The sequence below is a fragment of the Ailuropoda melanoleuca genome, chromosome 7, assembly GCF_002007445.2.
Source record: "Ailuropoda melanoleuca isolate Jingjing chromosome 7, ASM200744v2, whole genome shotgun sequence".
Classification (NCBI taxonomy): Eukaryota; Metazoa; Chordata; class Mammalia; order Carnivora; family Ursidae; genus Ailuropoda; species Ailuropoda melanoleuca.
The window spans coordinates 53,304,294-53,321,840 of record NC_048224.1 but is presented as its reverse complement, the minus strand read 5'-3'; the positions used below and the strand labels follow the sequence as shown (position 1 = coordinate 53,321,840).

General features: G+C 56.2%; 1 protein-coding gene across 2 annotated transcripts; it reads right to left on the bottom strand.

Moving 5' to 3' along the window:
- Nucleotides 1–2,874: 2,874 nt before the first annotated feature.
- On the bottom strand, nt 2,875–17,257 carry LCN2 (lipocalin 2). 2 transcript variants are annotated; one of them, XM_034664596.1, is made up of 9 exons: nt 17,205–17,257; nt 7,271–7,327; nt 6,536–6,706; nt 5,877–6,013; nt 4,494–4,573; nt 4,232–4,351; nt 3,890–3,991; nt 3,179–3,212; nt 2,875–3,057 (listed from the first exon to the last, which is right to left on the bottom strand). In XM_034664596.1, exons 3-8 carry the CDS (start codon nt 6,665–6,667, stop codon nt 3,190–3,192), a joined length of 594 nt encoding a protein of 197 aa, XP_034520487.1. In that variant the 5' UTR covers nt 6,668–6,706; nt 7,271–7,327; nt 17,205–17,257; the 3' UTR covers nt 2,875–3,057; nt 3,179–3,189. The 2 variants fall into 2 exon arrangements, with proteins under 2 accessions (XP_034520487.1, XP_011217956.1); XM_011219654.3 differs by lacking the exons at nt 7,271–7,327; nt 17,205–17,257 and having other exon boundaries at nt 6,536–6,757.
- Nucleotides 17,258–17,547: the final 290 nt, after the last annotated feature.

Sequence of the window (17,547 nt, the reverse complement as noted above, 5' to 3'; positions counted from 1 at the left end):
ATCCCATTAGATCAATCAGGAGGAAACCTCACACGGGAGTCTTAAGATTGGCAGCTGTGCTAGTCACTTAGGTGGCTGTCCCGTGCCCAAGACAGACGACTTTGTATAAGGACAGCAGTAAAAAGAGGACATCAAGTTTCTGGGTCTTATTACCGCCCTGGCCAGGGTACTAACTTCCAGCCAAAAGGCAAACCTTTTCCTCCCCATAGAGTAGCCATGGGCTAGAGGATTACATTACAGCCTAACCTAGTGACATGAAAGTGTTCCAATAAGACCATACTCCGTGAAGAGCCCCTGAAAGGAGAGTAAAGGAAGAGGAAAGTACTCACCAATTTTGCACCGAAGCTCAGAGTCCGGATGTAAAGACTCAAAGCCCCACGTTGGGCGCCATATGATGAGGCTGGGGAATTTCGGTGAGGTTCAGTGGGGTGGAGTCCGGAGCCGATGACCAAGAAAGAATTCTTGAGGCATCTTTGGTGCAAAATTGGTGGTTTATTAAAGCACGGGGACAGGACCCGTGGGCAGAAAGAGCTGCTGCCCCCGTTGTGAAGGGTGGCTGGTTATATGCTATGGGGTTGGGGGAAGGTAAGGAAAAAAGGAGGTTGAGAAAATACTTTCATATGTTAAAGAAGACTGACAGGATACCGGAGGCCTTGCCATTGTCAAGTTAAGGTTGTTTACCCCTCTAGTAAGACATTAACATGAAGACAGTTGGGAACTTCCTGGAGGCTGCAGATTATAAGGACACTTAATTGTATTTCCGTTCCCTTCCGGAAGCTAGGTTATTGGTAGAAATGCTTCGTACTTGTAAACTGCTAAGGCATTTGTAAACTGAGGGAGACTTAAGTCTTGCAGGATTGTGGTCTCTATAGGTTAACTATTTCTTTGCCCTTTAGGGCAGCCAGGAGTGCCTGAGGAATGTCACATACATCCCATGGAGGGGGCGGGGGCTTGCGGGGTGTCAGTTTCTGCTTTGTCCTCAGCTTTCCTTCTGTTCCCTCATCAACAGGAAGTATTTTGAGATGAGAGATTACCTTGGATTATCCAGGTGGGCCCTAACTGTAATCATAAGTGTCCCTACAAAGAGGGAGGCCGAGGGAAGTTTTACTGCAAACAAGAGAGAAGGCCATGGGAGGACCTCAGCAGAGAGAGAGAGATCTGGCGATGCCACACTGCTCTCTCTGAAGAAGGAAGAAAGAGCCCCAAGGCAAAGACAGGGATTCTCCCCGAGAGCCCCTGGCGGAAGCACAGCCCTGCTGAGACTCTGATTTAGCTAGTGAAAGTGATTTCAGACTTTTGGCCTCCAGAACCATAAAAGAATCAATGAGTATTGTCTTAAGATGCCAGGGTGTGATCATTTATTATAGCAGCAATAGGAAACTAATAAAACTCGGTGACCCGGGAAGAAACACAAAGCCCCNCCAATGAGTATTGTCTTAAGATGCCAGGGTGTGATCATTTATTATAGCAGCAATAGGAAACTAATAAAACTCGGTGACCCGGGAAGAAACACAAAGCCCCTTTGTGTCTTAAGAGTTTGATCCTGGGGGACCCGGCAGCCCCAGGTGGTGCCAGGAAGCTGCATGGCTTGGGCCAAAGCAAAGAAACTGTCTCTGTTGCCTGAAGTGGAGCCCAAGCACCAGGCATGCTGGGGGCAGCTTCCCAACACCCCCCTCCCAAGCTCCTGGTGCACTGGCCGACAGTCCCTTGCATGCCCTTCTCAGTGTGGGTCTTTCTGGGCTTGGGCAGAGGGAGGGGGAGAAGCAGACTCCCCGCTGAGCAGAGAGCCCGATTTGGGGCTCTGTGCAGTGCTCTGTGCAGGGTTTATCTCAGGAATCTGAGATCATGACCTGAGTTGAAGGCAGACACTTAACCGACTGAACCACCCAGGTGCCCCTGACCCAGACTCCTAAGGCTGCAGCCTATCTGGTGGCCCTGGGTCTCAGGCCTGTCCTGCCCCCTCAGAGCTAAGGCTAGGACCGCTCAGAGCTCCAGTATTTCCCCACTATCCCCCCTCCCCCACCCTTCCCCCCACCCAAGGGTAAGTTTGCAAGTCCCTGGGGTGGGTGAAGCCTGCGTGTGTTCAGCACCTTGCCTCCTCTGGCCTCTGAACTTGCAAGGGGAGAAGCGGCCAGGGAGGGAGTTCAAGTGTGGGATGTTGTGTGACGCAATTCAGATTGTGTGATGCAGACACAGAGGGGTGGACAGGAGCTGGTCAGGCCCCACACACAGGCCCAGCCAAGTGGTGGGTATAGGCCTGGAGCCCTCAAGTCTTCTGGAATCTGGATTTCTGGCAGCATATTCTCCTGTTTGCCTCCCCTGGCTCTGCCCCTGGTGATCCAGAGGTCATCACAGAGGAGAGATGTGGGTGAAGGACAGCACCGGAATGGGGTCAGTGTGGACACTGCCACCCACCAGTGGGCCCATAGGGGGCTGGCAGAGGGAAAGGGGACCACCTCTGGTGGCTCTCTGTGCCTGGCACAGCCGCAAGCTGGGCATGCTTCTGCCCCACCCACTGTGTACCCCTCTTGCCCTGGCTGCAGTCTTCCAGGATCTACAGGGTCTTGGTGAAGGGTGGGTGACAGCACCTCAGCCCCCTGAAACCCCTCTCTGGCTCCCTGGCCCTGCTGCAGGTGTGAGATGTGCCCCATCACTGTGCTAGGAGGCAGGGGCCAGTGAGGGCTGCTGCTGGTCTAGGGCTGGGCCTGGAGCTGAGAGCTACAAATGTTCAGTCGGAGCTGGACTGGGCTTCTGCAGCTTCCATCCATCTCTGGGGACCACGTCCCTGGGAGTGAGGCTAATAGGAGCCCGCCCTTTTCTCTTCTCCCTCTCAGACACCCCAGGGGTCAAGGAGCACAGACTCAGGACGTGGGGGCATGTGTTTATTTAGCAAGCAAGGAGGGGTTCCATCAGAAGGGCAGCCTGGGGAGCAGCTGGTGGGCTGTGCGGTGAGAAGATTCTCCTCTCTCCTGGTGTCCGGGTTGGAGGGGACAGCTGGGCGGTGCCCTGGGCAGAGGTAGGTGTGAGGGTGATGGGGTGGAGAGAGACAGGGGGCACCTGAAAGAGAGTCAGGGGAATAAAGAGGGCAGTAACGCTGGCCATGGGGGAGAAAGACAGGCCTGGGACCCCCTCCCACTGCACTCTGGCTCCCATCAGCCCCTTCCTGGGCCATACTCACAGCGTGCTTGTTCAATCATCATCGATGCACTGGCCTGTGGGGGACAGAGTGGTCAGCATGGACAGGGTGTGTGGGGGGGTGATCCCTGACCTCCAGGGCCCCTGTACTGCCCCTGGGCTGCCCTGGGCCCCAGCCTGGCCCAGCTGCAGAAAATCTGGGGATCCCCTTCAGGGATGGTGCAGCAGACAGGTGGCTGATGGGGGCAGGGGATGGGGAGAGAGCACAGAGGACAAGCAGACCTGGGTGACACCCATTCTCCAAAGGAGGCAGATGTGGCCCGGCCACATGCCTGCTTGGGGATCAGGCCTTCTGCCTGTTTCCCTGCTGAGTCCTGACAGCCCTGCAGCCTTGGGGAGGCACCAGCCCAGGCCAGGCCACCTGAGCACCTCCCAGGTCAGTGGTGAGCAAGCCCCAGGGCGAAGTCGGAGCTAGCCCAGGACAAGCAGACCTGGGCAGAGGGGAAGGTGGCCAGGCAAGGAGATGGAAACTTGGACCTGGGCTCTCGGTCAGGGAGGAACCATTGGGGCCCACATTGCTGGGTGCCCCACAGACCCCTGGGTGCAGCAGGGTCTTCCTGAACCCAAAGTGGATCCCAGGGGCTCCAGTGACTACAGCAGGGGCCTGAGTCTCCCCTCCCCCCTCTTTCCCCTGTGTGGCAACATCAGGCCCCGACAGACCCCATGTCCCCTCCTCTCCCTAGCTAGCAATTACCAGTGGGAACAAAGAAGAGGATGTTGTTATCGGTGAGGCCCAGGGATTTGACAAAGAGGACGAAGTACCCCTTCAGATCATCGGGCACCATCTTGCTCCTTCCTACGGTTAAGACGGCCAGTGAGTGACAGGCAGAGGCTCCATAAATATGTTGTTGAACATGTGAATGAGGCCTCAGACCCCTTCCTTATGAAGGGGGGTTGGGGACGGACCAGCAGAAAGACCTCTCTCCCACCTCCCAGGGGCTCAGAGTCAAGGGGACCCTGGGGGCTGGATGGGATGGGCCTCTTCTCCCCAGTGTGAGCAGGAGCCGGGTCCCAGAGGCGGTAGGTGAGGACCTACCATAGAGGGTCATCTTGAAGTACTCCCGGTTTTTGAAGACTTTCTTAAAGAACAGGATGGCAAACTCGTCGTAGCTGCTGGACACGACCCGCACTGTGTAGTTCTGGATTCCTTTGTAACCTGCAGGGTGGCCGGTGAGGGGTCAGCCCACCCTGGCCGCATGTGGGGGACTGTTTTTCCTCCCCGGTCCCGAAAGGACGGCCTCTGTGTGGAGGGGCAGGGAGGTCTGTGCCCCTGGAGACCCGCCCCACTCAGGACTCACGGTTTATGTTGCCCAGGGTGAACTGGCCGGGCGTGGAACTTTGGACAAAAGTTCTCGTCAAGCGGTCACAGAGCCCGTTCCTGTGGAAGCACGAAATGGGTGGGGGAGAGGGTGACAGTCCAGTGGCCCCTAGGTGGCTCAGTCAGTTAGGCGTCTGACTCTTGATTTCAGCTCAGGTCCTGATCTCAGAGTCCTGGGATGGAGCCCTGAGTCGGGCTCCGTGCTCAGGACAGTCTGCTTGAGATTCTCTCTCCCTCTCCCTCTGCCCCTGCGCCCGCTTGCGCATGCGGGCACATGCGCTCTCTAACAGATAAAATATTTTTTTAAAAAGGTGACAGCCCACCCCACGATGGGAGGCCTGCAGCCCAAGCTGCTTTGCTGGGTCTGGCTCTCACCCCATTGAACCCATCCCTTCCTGTCCCTGCCTGTCCCTGCCTGCTCTGTCCTGAGCCACCTGACTCTCCTTCCAGCACTTTACTGTCCTTCCCTCGTCTGGGCTGTTTCCCCTCAGTGGCCTTCGCTCCATACTGTCCCCCCCCACCCCAGGGATTTGTCCCCTACTCTTATCTTGGGGCTTCCTGCTGTAACCTCTCCTGGGGGATTCACTCTCCAAGGGTCCAGTCTGCTCGATGCCGGGACTCCCTTAGCTCTTGGGCGAACCCTGACCTCTCATGTGCATCCCATCTGGTCCCCTGGCACCCCAGAGCTGATCTTCCCAAACCTGCCCTTCTTCTGTTCCTTGAATCACAAAGGCTCTAGCCCCATCCCCCAAGTTCCAGACCCAGAAACCCATAGGAGCTGGGTAATCCTTGGCTCCCCTCTCTAGGTCTTCATCTGCCCCCACTCGGGTCATCTCCGACCTGGGACTGACCAGCCTCCCGGGCTGCACCCCCTCATTCTTCTCCCTGCTGCAGCCAGACCCGCTTGTCTCCAGATCCCTTTGGTACCGGCGTCTGAGGACTCTGCCACCGCGGCCACCACCTCCGGGCTGCACATCAGCTTCTGCTCAGGGCAGCCACGTGATGGTTTCCTGAAGGCGCCGTTGGCTCCTCCTCAAGGCCCAGCCTAGACACCACCTCTCTGGAAGCCCCTGATGAAGCCTTAGGTGGGGTTCCAGGCTGCGTCCAGTGACCCTCCTCCCACTCCAGGGCACCCAGCTCTCTCCGTCTCGTTTCCCTAGGACCGTCTGTGTGTCTGCGCTGAAGTGACCGATAAATGTTGATCTAACACATGAAGCGGAGGGATAAAGGCAGGGGGATCCCGTACCCAGCAGAAGGATGAATGTCCACCTTGCTGCTTCAGTCACCCCTCAGCTTTGACATCAGTCTGCCTCTCAGACCCCCAGGATGCCTCCCCCCCCCCCACGGACGTGGTGGCTCTCACCTGACCAGGAGGGAGGTGACGCTGAAGGTGGTGTTGTCCAACAGTCGGTATGTGGAGGAGTACATCTTCACCGGCCCTTGTCTTCGTTTATTAATTGAATTCCCTGCTATGGCTATGACGTACCATCTTCCCTGGAACTACAGTGGGGGTGCCGATGATACACAGAGCCCAGGAAGAGCCCCTGGGGGCCCCTACTGCTCCCGTCCCTACAGGTACCTCTAGGCAGCCTGACCAGGACCCAGGAGCCCCTCTAACTGGGCAGTAGGGACCCCGACTGGCCACACGGGCCTGCGCTGATGCAGCCTCAGGAGCGGGGCGGGTCTCCAGGCCAGGAGGGAGCCCTGAGTCTGGTAGCGACAGGATGACCCTCAGCAAGTGACCAGCTGAAGTCCTGATCCTGTTTCCCCAGCATGCGGAGGGCCTGAAGATGTCCCCCCCACCTTGCAGAGACCGTGGGGGTTACGGAAGGGATTGTGGACCTGGGAAGTTCTGCTCCAGTGAGCCTCTAGTGAGCAAAGTTGGGGTAGGGCTGGGGGCATGGGGTATGACTTCCATCAGGGGGCCTGAGGGCAGGCTGAGCTGAAGCTCATCCTGCCCTGACACGCTCTGTAAGATTCTGCCCCGGGGCCTCCCTGCCGCTGTCCCTCCAGGCCCCTTACCTGCTTATCCTGGAAGTCAGCCTGCAGAGGGATCGTGTCCAGAGCCGGGGCTGGGATCCGACTTCTGGAGGAGACTTGGACCTGCAGAGTTGCCAGCAGGACAAGCCCCAGCCACAGGACACCTCGGGCCATGACTTCAGGCCTTAGGAAACTCGGCGTGCCAGACAGCAGCTGAAGAGAAGCTAGTGAGAAGGCTGCCCCGGGGACCCTATTTATGGTCCCTTGGCCAATGGCTCACTCCAGGGTGGAGCGAATTTATCCTTTGCCAAATCCGGGAAGGGTGAGGCAATTGCCATCAACTCAGGCTTAAATGTTTGGCAAGCTCGCAGGCCCTTTCCCCCAGGTCAGGGTTATGCAAGATGAGGGGCAAGAAGGCCAGGGACGGGGGGAGGGGGCATTCCCCAGAGTTCTACCTCTCTGCCAGGGACAAGGACTCCTTTGTGTGTGGTCCCTCGTCTCCAGTCTGGACAAGCTGTCATCCCTGACCTCTAGGAGCCGCCGCTCAGCCCAAGCCCAGGGTGGGGTAAAGGCGGCGAGGCCCCCTTCCCGCATCTGATGAAGGCAGACGATGCCTCACACCAACAGAGTATGTGCTACTGATGCGGGAACAGAAGGCCGGCTGAGGACAAAGCAGACCCGCGCCCTGCATCCCTCCCCATGGGATAGCTATGACATTCCTCAGGCTCCCCTGGCTGCCCTAAAACTAAGGAAGGGAAAAACAAATAGTTAACTTACAGAGATCCCAATCTGGCAAGACAGGAGTCTCCCTCAGTTTACAAATGTCTTAGCAACCTACAAGAACAAAGCATTTCTATCAATAACCTAGCTTCCAGAAGGAAATGTCAACATAATTAAATGTCTTTATAACTGCGGCACCTGGGTGGCTCAGTTGGTTAAGTGTCTGCCTTTGGATCAAGTCATGATCCAGGAGTCCTGGGATCCAGCCCCGCATCGAGCCCGCATCGGGCTCCCTGCTCAGCGGGGATCTTGCTTCTCCCTCTCCCTCTGCTGCTCCAGCTTTTGCTCTTGCTCTCTCTCTCAAATAAATAAATAAAATCTTTAAAAAAAATGTCCTGGGGCACCTGGGTGGCTCAGTCGTTAAGCGTCTGCCTTCGGCTCAGGGTGTGATCCCGGGGTCCTAGGATCGAGCCCCGCATCGGGCTCCTCCGCTGGCAGCCTGCTTCTTCCTCTCCCACTCCCCCTGCTTGTGTTCCCTCTCTCGCTGGCTGTCTCTCTCTCTGTCAAATAAATAAATAAAATCTTTAAAAAAAATGTCCTTATAACCTGCAGCCCATTGACAGATACTTGAAGGAGGAAGGACGCAGAGTGTAATGTTCCTCCAGGAAGTTCCCAACTATCTTAGGTTAATGCCTTCCTGGAGGGAAAAACAACCTTGACAATGGCAAGGCCTGCGGTATCCAGTGAGTCTTCTTTAACATATGAAAATCCTTTGGAAACCTCCCTTTTCCTTACCTCCCCCAACTCCCAAGTACACAATCAGCCACCGGATCACAACCCTGGTGCACTAGCTCTTTCTGCCCACGGGTCCTGTCCCGTGCTTTAATAAACCACCGTTTTGCACCGAAGACTCTCAAGAATTCTTTCTTGGTCATCAGTTCCAGACCTCACTTAACTGCAAAACCCCATTACTACTTTCTGGTTCCCCTCCAGGGAAGGGGGGGCAGCTGAAAGTGGACCTTCCTGGCAGGGAAGGACACCGTATGTACCCTTCGCTCATGGAGCCCAGATCCTGGCTCCCCCAGGGACCCCACACCAGGCCCTGGCCCAGGGTGAGATACCCTTCCCCCAGTGAAGGCCTACTGGGCAGTGTTCTCACAGTGAGTCTGCCCCTCCCCTCCTCCACGTGCCACTGGCAGGGGTGGACCCAGACCTCAGCTGATCCCTAAGGGACTTGGCCCCTCCCGTGGGCCCAGTGGGCAGAGACCCCAGCCGGGCCTGCCAGCCACAAATGAGACAGCTTGACAAAGCAGAGCTCTGAGACTGCAGTCCAACCTCCATCCTGGTGGGAGGACAATGAGGGACGTGCCCCTGCACTGGGTGAAGCGGGCTGGGGGGGCTGGGGCCCAAAGCAGGGCTCTCTGCTGCTCTGGACATCAAGTACTTTGGGTCACAGTGAATGCAAGGACTCGGCCTCATGCTTGAGAGAGTATTGATCCCATCTGGCATCTCTGGCTGTGGAGCCCAGCGGCCTAGGCCTGGGTCCCCAGAAGTGTTTCTGTCATGGCTGATCCCAGTTTTGTCCCGGAGGGAAGCAGTTTCCTCATGGGAGCCTGGTTGTCCATGGGAGGCAGTGAAGGGTCCCAGCCCCTGGGCTGAGAGCCCCCTGACCTGAGGCGGAACTGAGGGCTCACTGCCCTCAGATGACTTCCAGGGCCTCATTGGCTTTTCTACCTGCTACAGGGGAACCAGCTCGCTAGTCTGGGCTTTGGGTGGTGGACCCTGAGAGAAGGGACTCTGAGGGTCCTGAGATGGGGGGGTGGGCCAGCCTCTACCTCCATGATGCCAGAAAGCACCCCACAGGGGGCGCCTGGGTGGCACAGCGGTTGAGCGTCTGCCTTCGGCTCAGGGCGTGATCCCAGCGTTCTGGAATCGAGCCTCGCATCAGGCTCCTCTGCTAGGAGCCTGCTTCTTCCTCTCCCACTCCCCCTGCTTGTGTTCCCTCTCTCGCTGGCTGTCTGTCAAATAAATAAATAAAATCTTTAAAAAAAAAAAAAAAATCTTTAAAAAAAAAAAAAAAAAGAAAGCACCCCACAGGACCCCTGCCCTCTCAGGCCTGTCAGGGTGATGAAAGAGCAGGAAGTGAGGATGAGCAAATCTTCGAGGGAATGATGTTGCCACCAAAGCCCACCTGCCCTCTGAAGGCCCAGTGGCCACCTCTCACTCCTCTCATCCCCACTCACAGCCCCAGGAACTCCACCCCTGCTCCTCTCTTTGACCTTAAAAGGTATCTTTGAGTTTGCAATGAGGGCTGGATAGGAGGGAGGGGGAGACTGACAGATGGAGCCCCAGTAAGGAGGGAGCAGTGCCCCTAACTAGGGAGAGGCAGTGCCTTTCTGTCACTGGACAGAATATTCTAGACTTGAAAAGTCATGAGCTAGAGTGGCCAATGCTCCTTTGCTATGAATTCATACCCCTGCTCACCTGGGTATGAAGTGAGGAGGGGTTAGGGCCAGGTCTGCAGCCTCAGAAAACCAGGGCCAGCTGCAAGAAGGGAGAAGGCCAGGCTCAGGGGCCCCTGGTTGAATCCTGACTCCTTGAGGTGTTGTCCACCCTTGCCCACCCCACCCCTGACAGTTTTCCCCATCTGCATTGCAGATGCTGTGAGGTATTGAAAAGAAAACCACAGGCCCAAAATGGATTCACTCATGCTAAGGGCCCTGCATCAGCAAGCCAAGACCTAACACCTAACCCAACTGTCGTTTCGGCCCCCCGGTTGCCCCCACATGTAACTTTCGACCAGTCCACATGAAATTTCTGGGTCAGCACCATGAAATTTACTGAGTGACCCCTTGCCTAAAACAATGGATTCTTTGATAATAGTTTCCTTTTTTCTGTTCCTTCTCTGCCTTTAAAAACCTTTCCTTTTCTGCAGCTCAACAAAGCTCCATTCTGTTTGCTAGATGGGAAGCTGCCTGAATCATGAGCTATCCAATAAATCCAATTTGATGTTTTAAATTACTCAGCTGAATTTGTGTTCCCAGAGGCCAGGCACACAGGGGGGCGGCGTCTCTACCTGAGGCCATCTCAGAGCTTCTGAGCAAACCCAGTCTTCTCTTGGTGCGGGCCCCAGGCTTGTCTCAGGTCCACTGGCCTTATCTGTCTGTTTTTATCTCTGTGTGGGCTCGGCCTCAGCTGACAACTGGTGATGGTCGGCTCATCGCCCCATCCTTCCCTGGCTGCCTCTCCCCTCTGGGGCCCAGCCCAGGAACCGAGGGAGGGGTAAGAGTGAAGGCGACAAGGCCTGTGCACGGATTTGAGGGTCAGCAAGGTCCCGGCCATACTTCGTGGGGATCCAAGGACGGTCACGGCCACGGCTGGGGCAGAGAGGAAGCCAAGCTGTGGCCAATCCCAGCCAACAAGATGTGGGTGCTGGGCTGGTTGGGGCTAGAGGGGGCGGGACCAGCTGGATGGGCCCGCTGCATTGCGCCTTAGGAAGGGAGGAGTCCTGCAGGGCTTGACGGTGGGGGTGGTCAGCTCAAGACGTACACCCACTTCATGCAAGCTGAGATTCAGCACTCAGGGACAGTGGGGGAATTCTCCTGGCTTCCGACCACAGAGAAACACAGGTGTGGAGACTTTTCTTTTCCACCATCTCTCCAGAGACCCAGAGCAGGACTTGGAAGGCCCAGCCCCAGCTCTTCCCAGGAGGGACTTGGCCCCAAGGATTCTGTGTGCCGTGTCGTGGACTCACATGAGTGAGCAATGTGGCCTTCAGGGCCCTGTCTACCCTAGAGCCTTTGGAGTTGGCCAGAGTCCAAACAGAAGGTCCACACCATGGTCCCCTGAGTGCTGGGGAGATGCCCCCAGGAGAACAATCACAGCCGCGGGAACTCTTGGTGTCCAGAGATGAGCCCTCCTTGGCCACTGCGGGTCCAAACACCCTGGAGGTGGAAGGCCTGCTCCTCCAGAGCCTTGGCTGGAGTTTCCAGTTTCCAGAAGCAGTATTCCAACCCCCAGCCCCATGTGTCATGCTAGGGCTCACCAGGGAGCCTCAAGGATTTCCTGGCTCCTGTTGCTTCCACCTGGTGGGGTCCCTGCCTATGGAAAAGCTCTGAAAAGGCAGCTCCCTCCACCTCCCACAAACACCCACTGGGTTCCTCCCTCTGCAAAGGTCCTTTGGGCCCACTGGGCAGGGGGCAGCAGGCCCCCGCCATATGAGGTCCGGGCCCGGGGTTGTCTCCTCAGTCTGGCCCTCACGTACCAAGCCCAAGCATGCCTCCTAGCTGGGTGCTCCTGCCTTTCACTCTGGGGCCTGGAATCCCATGCAGGTTAGAGGGTCCATGATGACCACAGTGGGGACTGGAGGCCCCTGCTCTGGACAGGCTCTGCAGTGGGCACCAGGCATCTGGGGTGGGGGTGGGGTAGACACTGGGCTCCCGCAGAGCTGGGCAGGAGGTAAGTCTGCCTGGCAGGGTCCTGGCACTGGCCAAGACCTGGCTCCTCCCGGCTCTGCACCCTTCCTGCTTGGGCTGCAACCCCGAGCATCCCAGGAAAGAGCATCTCCATCTTGGCCACTCCTGGGTCACCCCCATGCACCCTGCCCACCAGGCCCTTGGCTGAGTGTCTGGGGGACACCATCCAAGGTGGGCTTGTGTCAGAAGAGAGTCTGGCTCTCCCAAAAGGCTGATTCTCCTTTGTACCCCGAGAGCCCAGGACCCACCAGGAGAGTGTCCAGCCCAGGGGATAGGGGAATGGGTTCTGGAAGGGTGAAAAGAGTAAAAATGTCTGAGAGGTACTCAGGCTCCTTTGAGGTCCTCCTGGGAGCTCAGAGGGTAGGGCTGCAGCCCTTCTGCCCCTCCCCATTCATCCCAGGTTGAGGAAGGTCAGGGCCACAGTGGCTCCTCCTCGCACTCCGTGCTTATTTCACAAGGGGTAGGGTTTGTGGCTGAACCTTTCCCTCTGGGGGAGGAGGTCACGAGACAGGCTGTGACAGGCAAAGGACAAGGTCAGGGCCCAAAGGGAGAGCGTGTCCAGCTTCCTAAGGAGAAGGGGCCAACTTGGATCAGTGGAGAGTGGGGTAAGGGGCCAGGAGGCTGGTGCGGGGGGCGGAAGAAATGCTGAGAACATGTACCAAACCTCCGCAGAGGCCAGAGGATACAGGGCACAGGTCTGGGTGCCTCTCTCTGGGCCCAGGTCATGCAGGTCTCAGGTAGACACTGGCCTCCCTCCAGGTCAGTGCACCTGCAAGTATCCCTCCCTTAATTGCTCAGCTGGGTCTGCTGGGACTGGACTGTCCCGTGGCTCCTTGTTCTCTGCCCATACACCTGGGTCCTTGAGTCCTGGACTGAGTGCTTGTGTCATCCCCACCCCTCCGATTCCAATGTTGAAAGCTAATCCGTGGTGCAGTGGTATTTGGAGGAGGGGGACTTCGGGAGGTGATTATATAACGAGGGAGCAGCCCTCATGAATGGGATTAGTGCCTTTATAAGGGACCCTGGAGACCTCCCTCATCCCTCCCACCATGCGAGGACAGGGAGAGGGTAGCCACCTATGAACCAGGAATCAGGCGCTCACTGGACACTGAATCTGTCAGCGCCTTGACCTTGGACTTCCCAGCCTCCAGAACTGTGAGAAATAAATTAAAACAATTTTTTTTTATTTGAGTATAGTTGGCACACAATGTTACATGAATTTTGGGTGTACAACAGAGTGATTCAACTTCTAGTTATGCTTCACCCCCCCCCCAAGTGTAGCTATCTTCTGTTGCACGCAGTATCACGGACTATATTCCCTATGATGCACGTGAGAAATCAATTTCTGTTGTTTATAAGCCATTTGTCTGCGGTATCCTGTTCTAGACAGAGATAGCTGCCTCCCCACACCGCTGGATCTCACCACCCTGGGCCACCTCCCCCCCACCCCCCTGGAGACCCCTGTCTTGGGTCACCTCTTCCGCCACATCCTTAGGTCCCCTGCTCAGCCGTACCCTTGACCTTCTCTCCAGAGCACCCTCTCCGAACAGTGAATTTCCTACTTTTACCATCTTCTGGGTAGGCTGATTATTTCCCAAATCACCAAGTCGCTGTAACGAATCACCATAAACTTTTTGGCTTAACACATTCTGGGGCGCCCTGGGGGGCTCAGTCGGTTAAGTGTCTGCCTTTGGCTCAGGTCATGATCCCAGGGTCTCGGGATCGAGCCTCTCCCCCCCAGTCCATCAGGCTCCTTGCTCAGTGGGGAGCCTGGCTCTCCCTCTCCCTCGCCTGACACCCCCAAAATCAGTTCCCAGGGCTAAAATCAAGGTGTGGGCAAGGCCACACTCCCTTCAGATGCTCTCCGTGATTGTTTCTCGCCTCTTCCAGCCTCTAGTGGCTGTTGGCATTCTTTGGCTTGTGGCCCCACTACTCCAACATCTGCCTGTCTTCACATCCCCTTCTCCCATGTATGTGATCTCACTTGCTTCTCTAACGCGCACACTCGTGATGGCTCGCACAGCCCACCGAGAGAATCTAGGATGACCGCCTCCTGTCAAAATCCCAACTCATTTAAAAGGTTCATTAACAAGAGGCAAAGAAAGGTCAGAAAAAAGCAGAAGAAAATGAAGGGAAAGACCAACCGTTAGTTTTGAATATTTGCCTTCTACTATTAAAATACTGGTGAGCTGTGAGAACACTTTTCTTCTTTTCTTAGAAATTTGAAAACCAGGGCACCTGGGTGGCACAGCAGTCAAGCGTCTGCCTTCGGCTCAGGGCGTGATTCTGGCGTTATGGGATCGAGCCCCACATCAGGCTCCTCTGCTACGAGCCTGCTTCTTCCTCNGGAAAAAAAAATTTGAAAACTGGGGGCGCCTGGGTGGCTCAGTTGGTTAAACGTCTGCCTTAGGCTTGGGTCATGATCCCAAGGTCCCAGGATCAAGCTCCGCATTGGGCTCCCTGCTCTGCGGGGAGCCTGCTTCTCCCTCTAACTCTGCCTAATGATCCCCCTGCTTGTGCTCAAAGCTCTCTCTCTGTCAAATAAATAAAATCTTAAAAAAAAAAAAAAAAGAAGAAATTTGAAAACAGAATGCACTCTGCATCAGATTATGAATCAGGAATTAGAATGTTGTCAATCTTCAAGAAAGGAAAAAAATCTGGGCCATACCAAGAAAAAAATAACTTGTTTGCTTTTGAAGAGAGTAACGTACACGTTTAATTTATACACCTTGAAAATCAGACATTAGTACATTAACCATGAAGACGTTTTAAAAAGTAGTAATAAAGACAAAAAAACTTTAACTTAATCACATCTGCAAAAACTCTTTTTCCAAATAAAGTTGTATTTACAGGTTCCAGGAACTATATCTTTCAGGGGGGCATTTTTTGGTCTGCCATAGTCCCCTGGATTCATACAGAGCCTTTCTTCTCACACCCCAGGCCCCACCTGTCGTGTGGTCCACACCACAGATCTGCTCACAAACGGACTTGGGTTCATTTCAGGAGAGGCCCAGGGTCCGGGGTGGCCTGGCCTGTGTGGGCGGCTGGGCTGCTCAGAGAGCTCCTAGCTCCTAGCCTCCCCAGGAGCTTCAGAGCTCTGCTCTGTCCCAGGTAGGGCACCCCGGAAGGTGCCGTCGCTGCAGTGTGGGGGCCTTGGCCTTCTCCTGGTGTCTCCTCCTTGTCCTGCCTCACAATGCTCCCCTTCTTGCATGGCTAAGGGTCCCCACAGGCTCCCAAGTACAGACCAAGTGTTCCCTTGAAGGGGGCGGGCTGTGCCGTGAGTATTAGGAGCAGGGGGACAAGGGCCTTGCCAAGTATTCAGGGGCCTTGGGGTCCCTCCCTTCCCTGACCAGAGCCTCTCCCCTTCTATCTGTGAATGATCCCCAGTAGGAGCAGAGTGGGGAGGGAGCTGCTTCCTCCAGCTCCTGCCCAGGGAAGCCAATTTTAGAGTCATGGGGAAGGTGGAGGGCTGACTCTGAACCTTGGAGATTATGGACTAGAATCAGACTATTGCCAAGAAAAGTCAAGGGGCTGGCTGGCTCAGCCCCTGCTGGAGAGCTGCCCCACAAGGGTGGGCAAGGAGGGGTGACTGGTCTTCCTGTGGTCTCCCTGTAGCCTGGGTGGATCTTGAGCAGGATCTATTTGAAAAGCAAAGCAATCTTGTGGGGTGCCTGGGTGGCTCAGGTCACGATCTCAGGGTCCTGGGATCGAGGCCCACGTTGGGATCTCTGCTCAGTGGGGAGTCTGCTTCTCCCTCTCCCTCTCTCAAATGAATAAAGAAAATCTTAAAAAAAAAAAAAAAGCAGTCTTGGCTGAACATCAGCCTGTACATTTTGAAGAGCGCTCCCTCTGCCAGACAACCAGATGTCGCGTGAAGCAGACGTTGAATGCCTGGCGGGGCTCACAAGCAAGGCACATGAGGACCCTTGAGTGTGTGCTTTAGACTAGGGAAAGGCTGCAAAGGCATGAGCAAAGTGTCCTGAGTAAAGGGTTAGAAAAGAAACCATAGGGGCGCCTGGGTGGCACAGCGGTTAAGCGTCTGCCTTCGGCTCAGGGCGTGATCCCGGCGTTATGGGATCGAGCCCCACATCAGGCTCTTCAGCTATGAGCCTGCTTCTTCCTCTCCCACTCCCCCTGCTTGTGTTCCCTCTCTCGCTGGCTGTCTCCATCTCTGTCGAATAAGTAAATAAAATCTTTAAAAAAAAAAAAAAAAAAAAAAAGAAACCATAAAATAAATGCAAAGAAAATAGAATGAGAACATGATGAGCGGAAATTAACAAAACAGAAACAAAGCTAAACAGGAATATCAAAGCCAAAAGCTGAGGTCCCCTGGGCATTAAGCAGGGCTCTTTGCTCAAGGCTGGCCAGAAACAGGAGGCCCCTGGCTGGAATGAAGAAAGCAGCAGTGTAGGGACCAGGGGCAGAGAGCCTGCCCGAATATCTTGCCTAATCTTGACCAAGAGGACCAAAGAAAAATTCTGCCAAGTATTTTGGTGGAAGTGCTGGTCGTTGGGTTTCCATTGTGTATTTGGTAAAGGTGAGCAGCTGCGAGGTGCGCAAGAAATCAGAGTCTCTAGGGCACAAGCCTCTCTAGCCTTCAGCCTCTCCCCATTCATTTCCCCCCAAATCCTGACACATCTCAATGCAGGAGACACTAAACATTTTTCTTGTTTTACAGTTATGTAACAGGCTGGAAAAGGTGAAAAACAGGCGATGGTTCTCTCTCCATATCCCTCCCTTCGACCTCTACCCCCACCCCCCGCAGTGCTGTGCAGGCAACAGGCTGCTCTGTAAGCAGGTCACATTCACCCAGGCTCCGGGTCACACCAGCAAAAGCGGCTGGAGATGCTGACTCAGCAGGGCGGGTTCGCCCACCCAAAAAAGCCTCCTGCTAAGTCAAGACGGCCCACCCGCTCCACCCCCTCAGGAGCCTCCGTCTCCACAGAAGCTGCAGGAGTGGCTGGGGCAAATGCTAAAAGGGCGAGTGATCCTGAAGCGGCCTCAGTTTCCCCATCTGTAAAACGGAGCCGGTTGCCCGCAGTTGTTCGGTGCTGCGGTTTCCAAGGACCCACTCGCAGGTGCTCGCCCTGAACCCCCCCCGCCGGCGGCTGCAGCCGCAACCCACCCAAGGGCGAGGGGTGGGAGGGCTCCGCGGTCCCTTCCACGCCCCCAGCCCAGCCCCGCTTCCCCTTCACCGGAGGGCAGCCCTGAGAAAGCAAAGGTCGCTTCAGCAGCCACCCTGGGCCACCTGCTTCGTCGTCCTCGCCTTCCGCGTCCGCCTCCACCGGCATGCCCAGGTCCCCGTTGGGGCCCGACATTGCGGGCTCGGGCGCCCGAACGCGGCGACCGTCGCACTGACAGCGGGCGCCGGGCGGCAGGTGGAGACGGCGGACGGAACGTGGGGCGCGCAGAGTGGAACCGGAAGAGGAATGCCACCGGACAGCCGGGTCCGCCGGACGCAAGCCCCGCCCCCACTCTGTCAGGCTCCGCCCACCACGCCGGAGTTCGGTCCTTACCACAGCCCAGCTCTCGCGCTCTCTTCCGCGAGCGCAGCTCTGTCCCCGCCCCGCCGTCAGACTCCGCCTCTCCCCGCCCACAACCTTACTAGTCTTTGGATCTCCGCCTACTACCCGAGCCAAGCTCCTTTCTCGGCCTCCGGGAGGGGCCATCCAGGGCTGCCCGCCGAGAAGCCTAGGTGTTGGGGGCCTGGGCCCTCAGCTACGGCGAGCAAGCCCGGCAGAGGGGCGGAACAGCCTGGCACCTCCACTCTGCCCATCCTGTCGCTGGACATCTGCGGGTCAGCGAGTCGGCGCCTCCGCGTAGGCGAAATCTGAGACACGTGGTGTCTAAGGCCCCATG

Bases quoted from the DNA above. Each gene is read 5' to 3' on its own strand.
- LCN2 (XM_034664596.1), bottom strand. From the start codon at position 6,667: ATGGCCCGAGGTGTCCTGTGGCTGGGGCTTGTCCTGCTGGCAACTCTG. The intron at 3,992-4,231 runs GTAGGTCCTCAC...TCTTAACCGTAG, and splicing joins CTTCAAGATGACCCTCTATG to GAAGGAGCAAGATGGTGCCC. The intron at 3,213-3,889 runs GTAATTGCTAGC...TGTCCCCCACAG, and splicing joins CCTCTTCTTTGTTCCCACTG to GCCAGTGCATCGATGATGAT.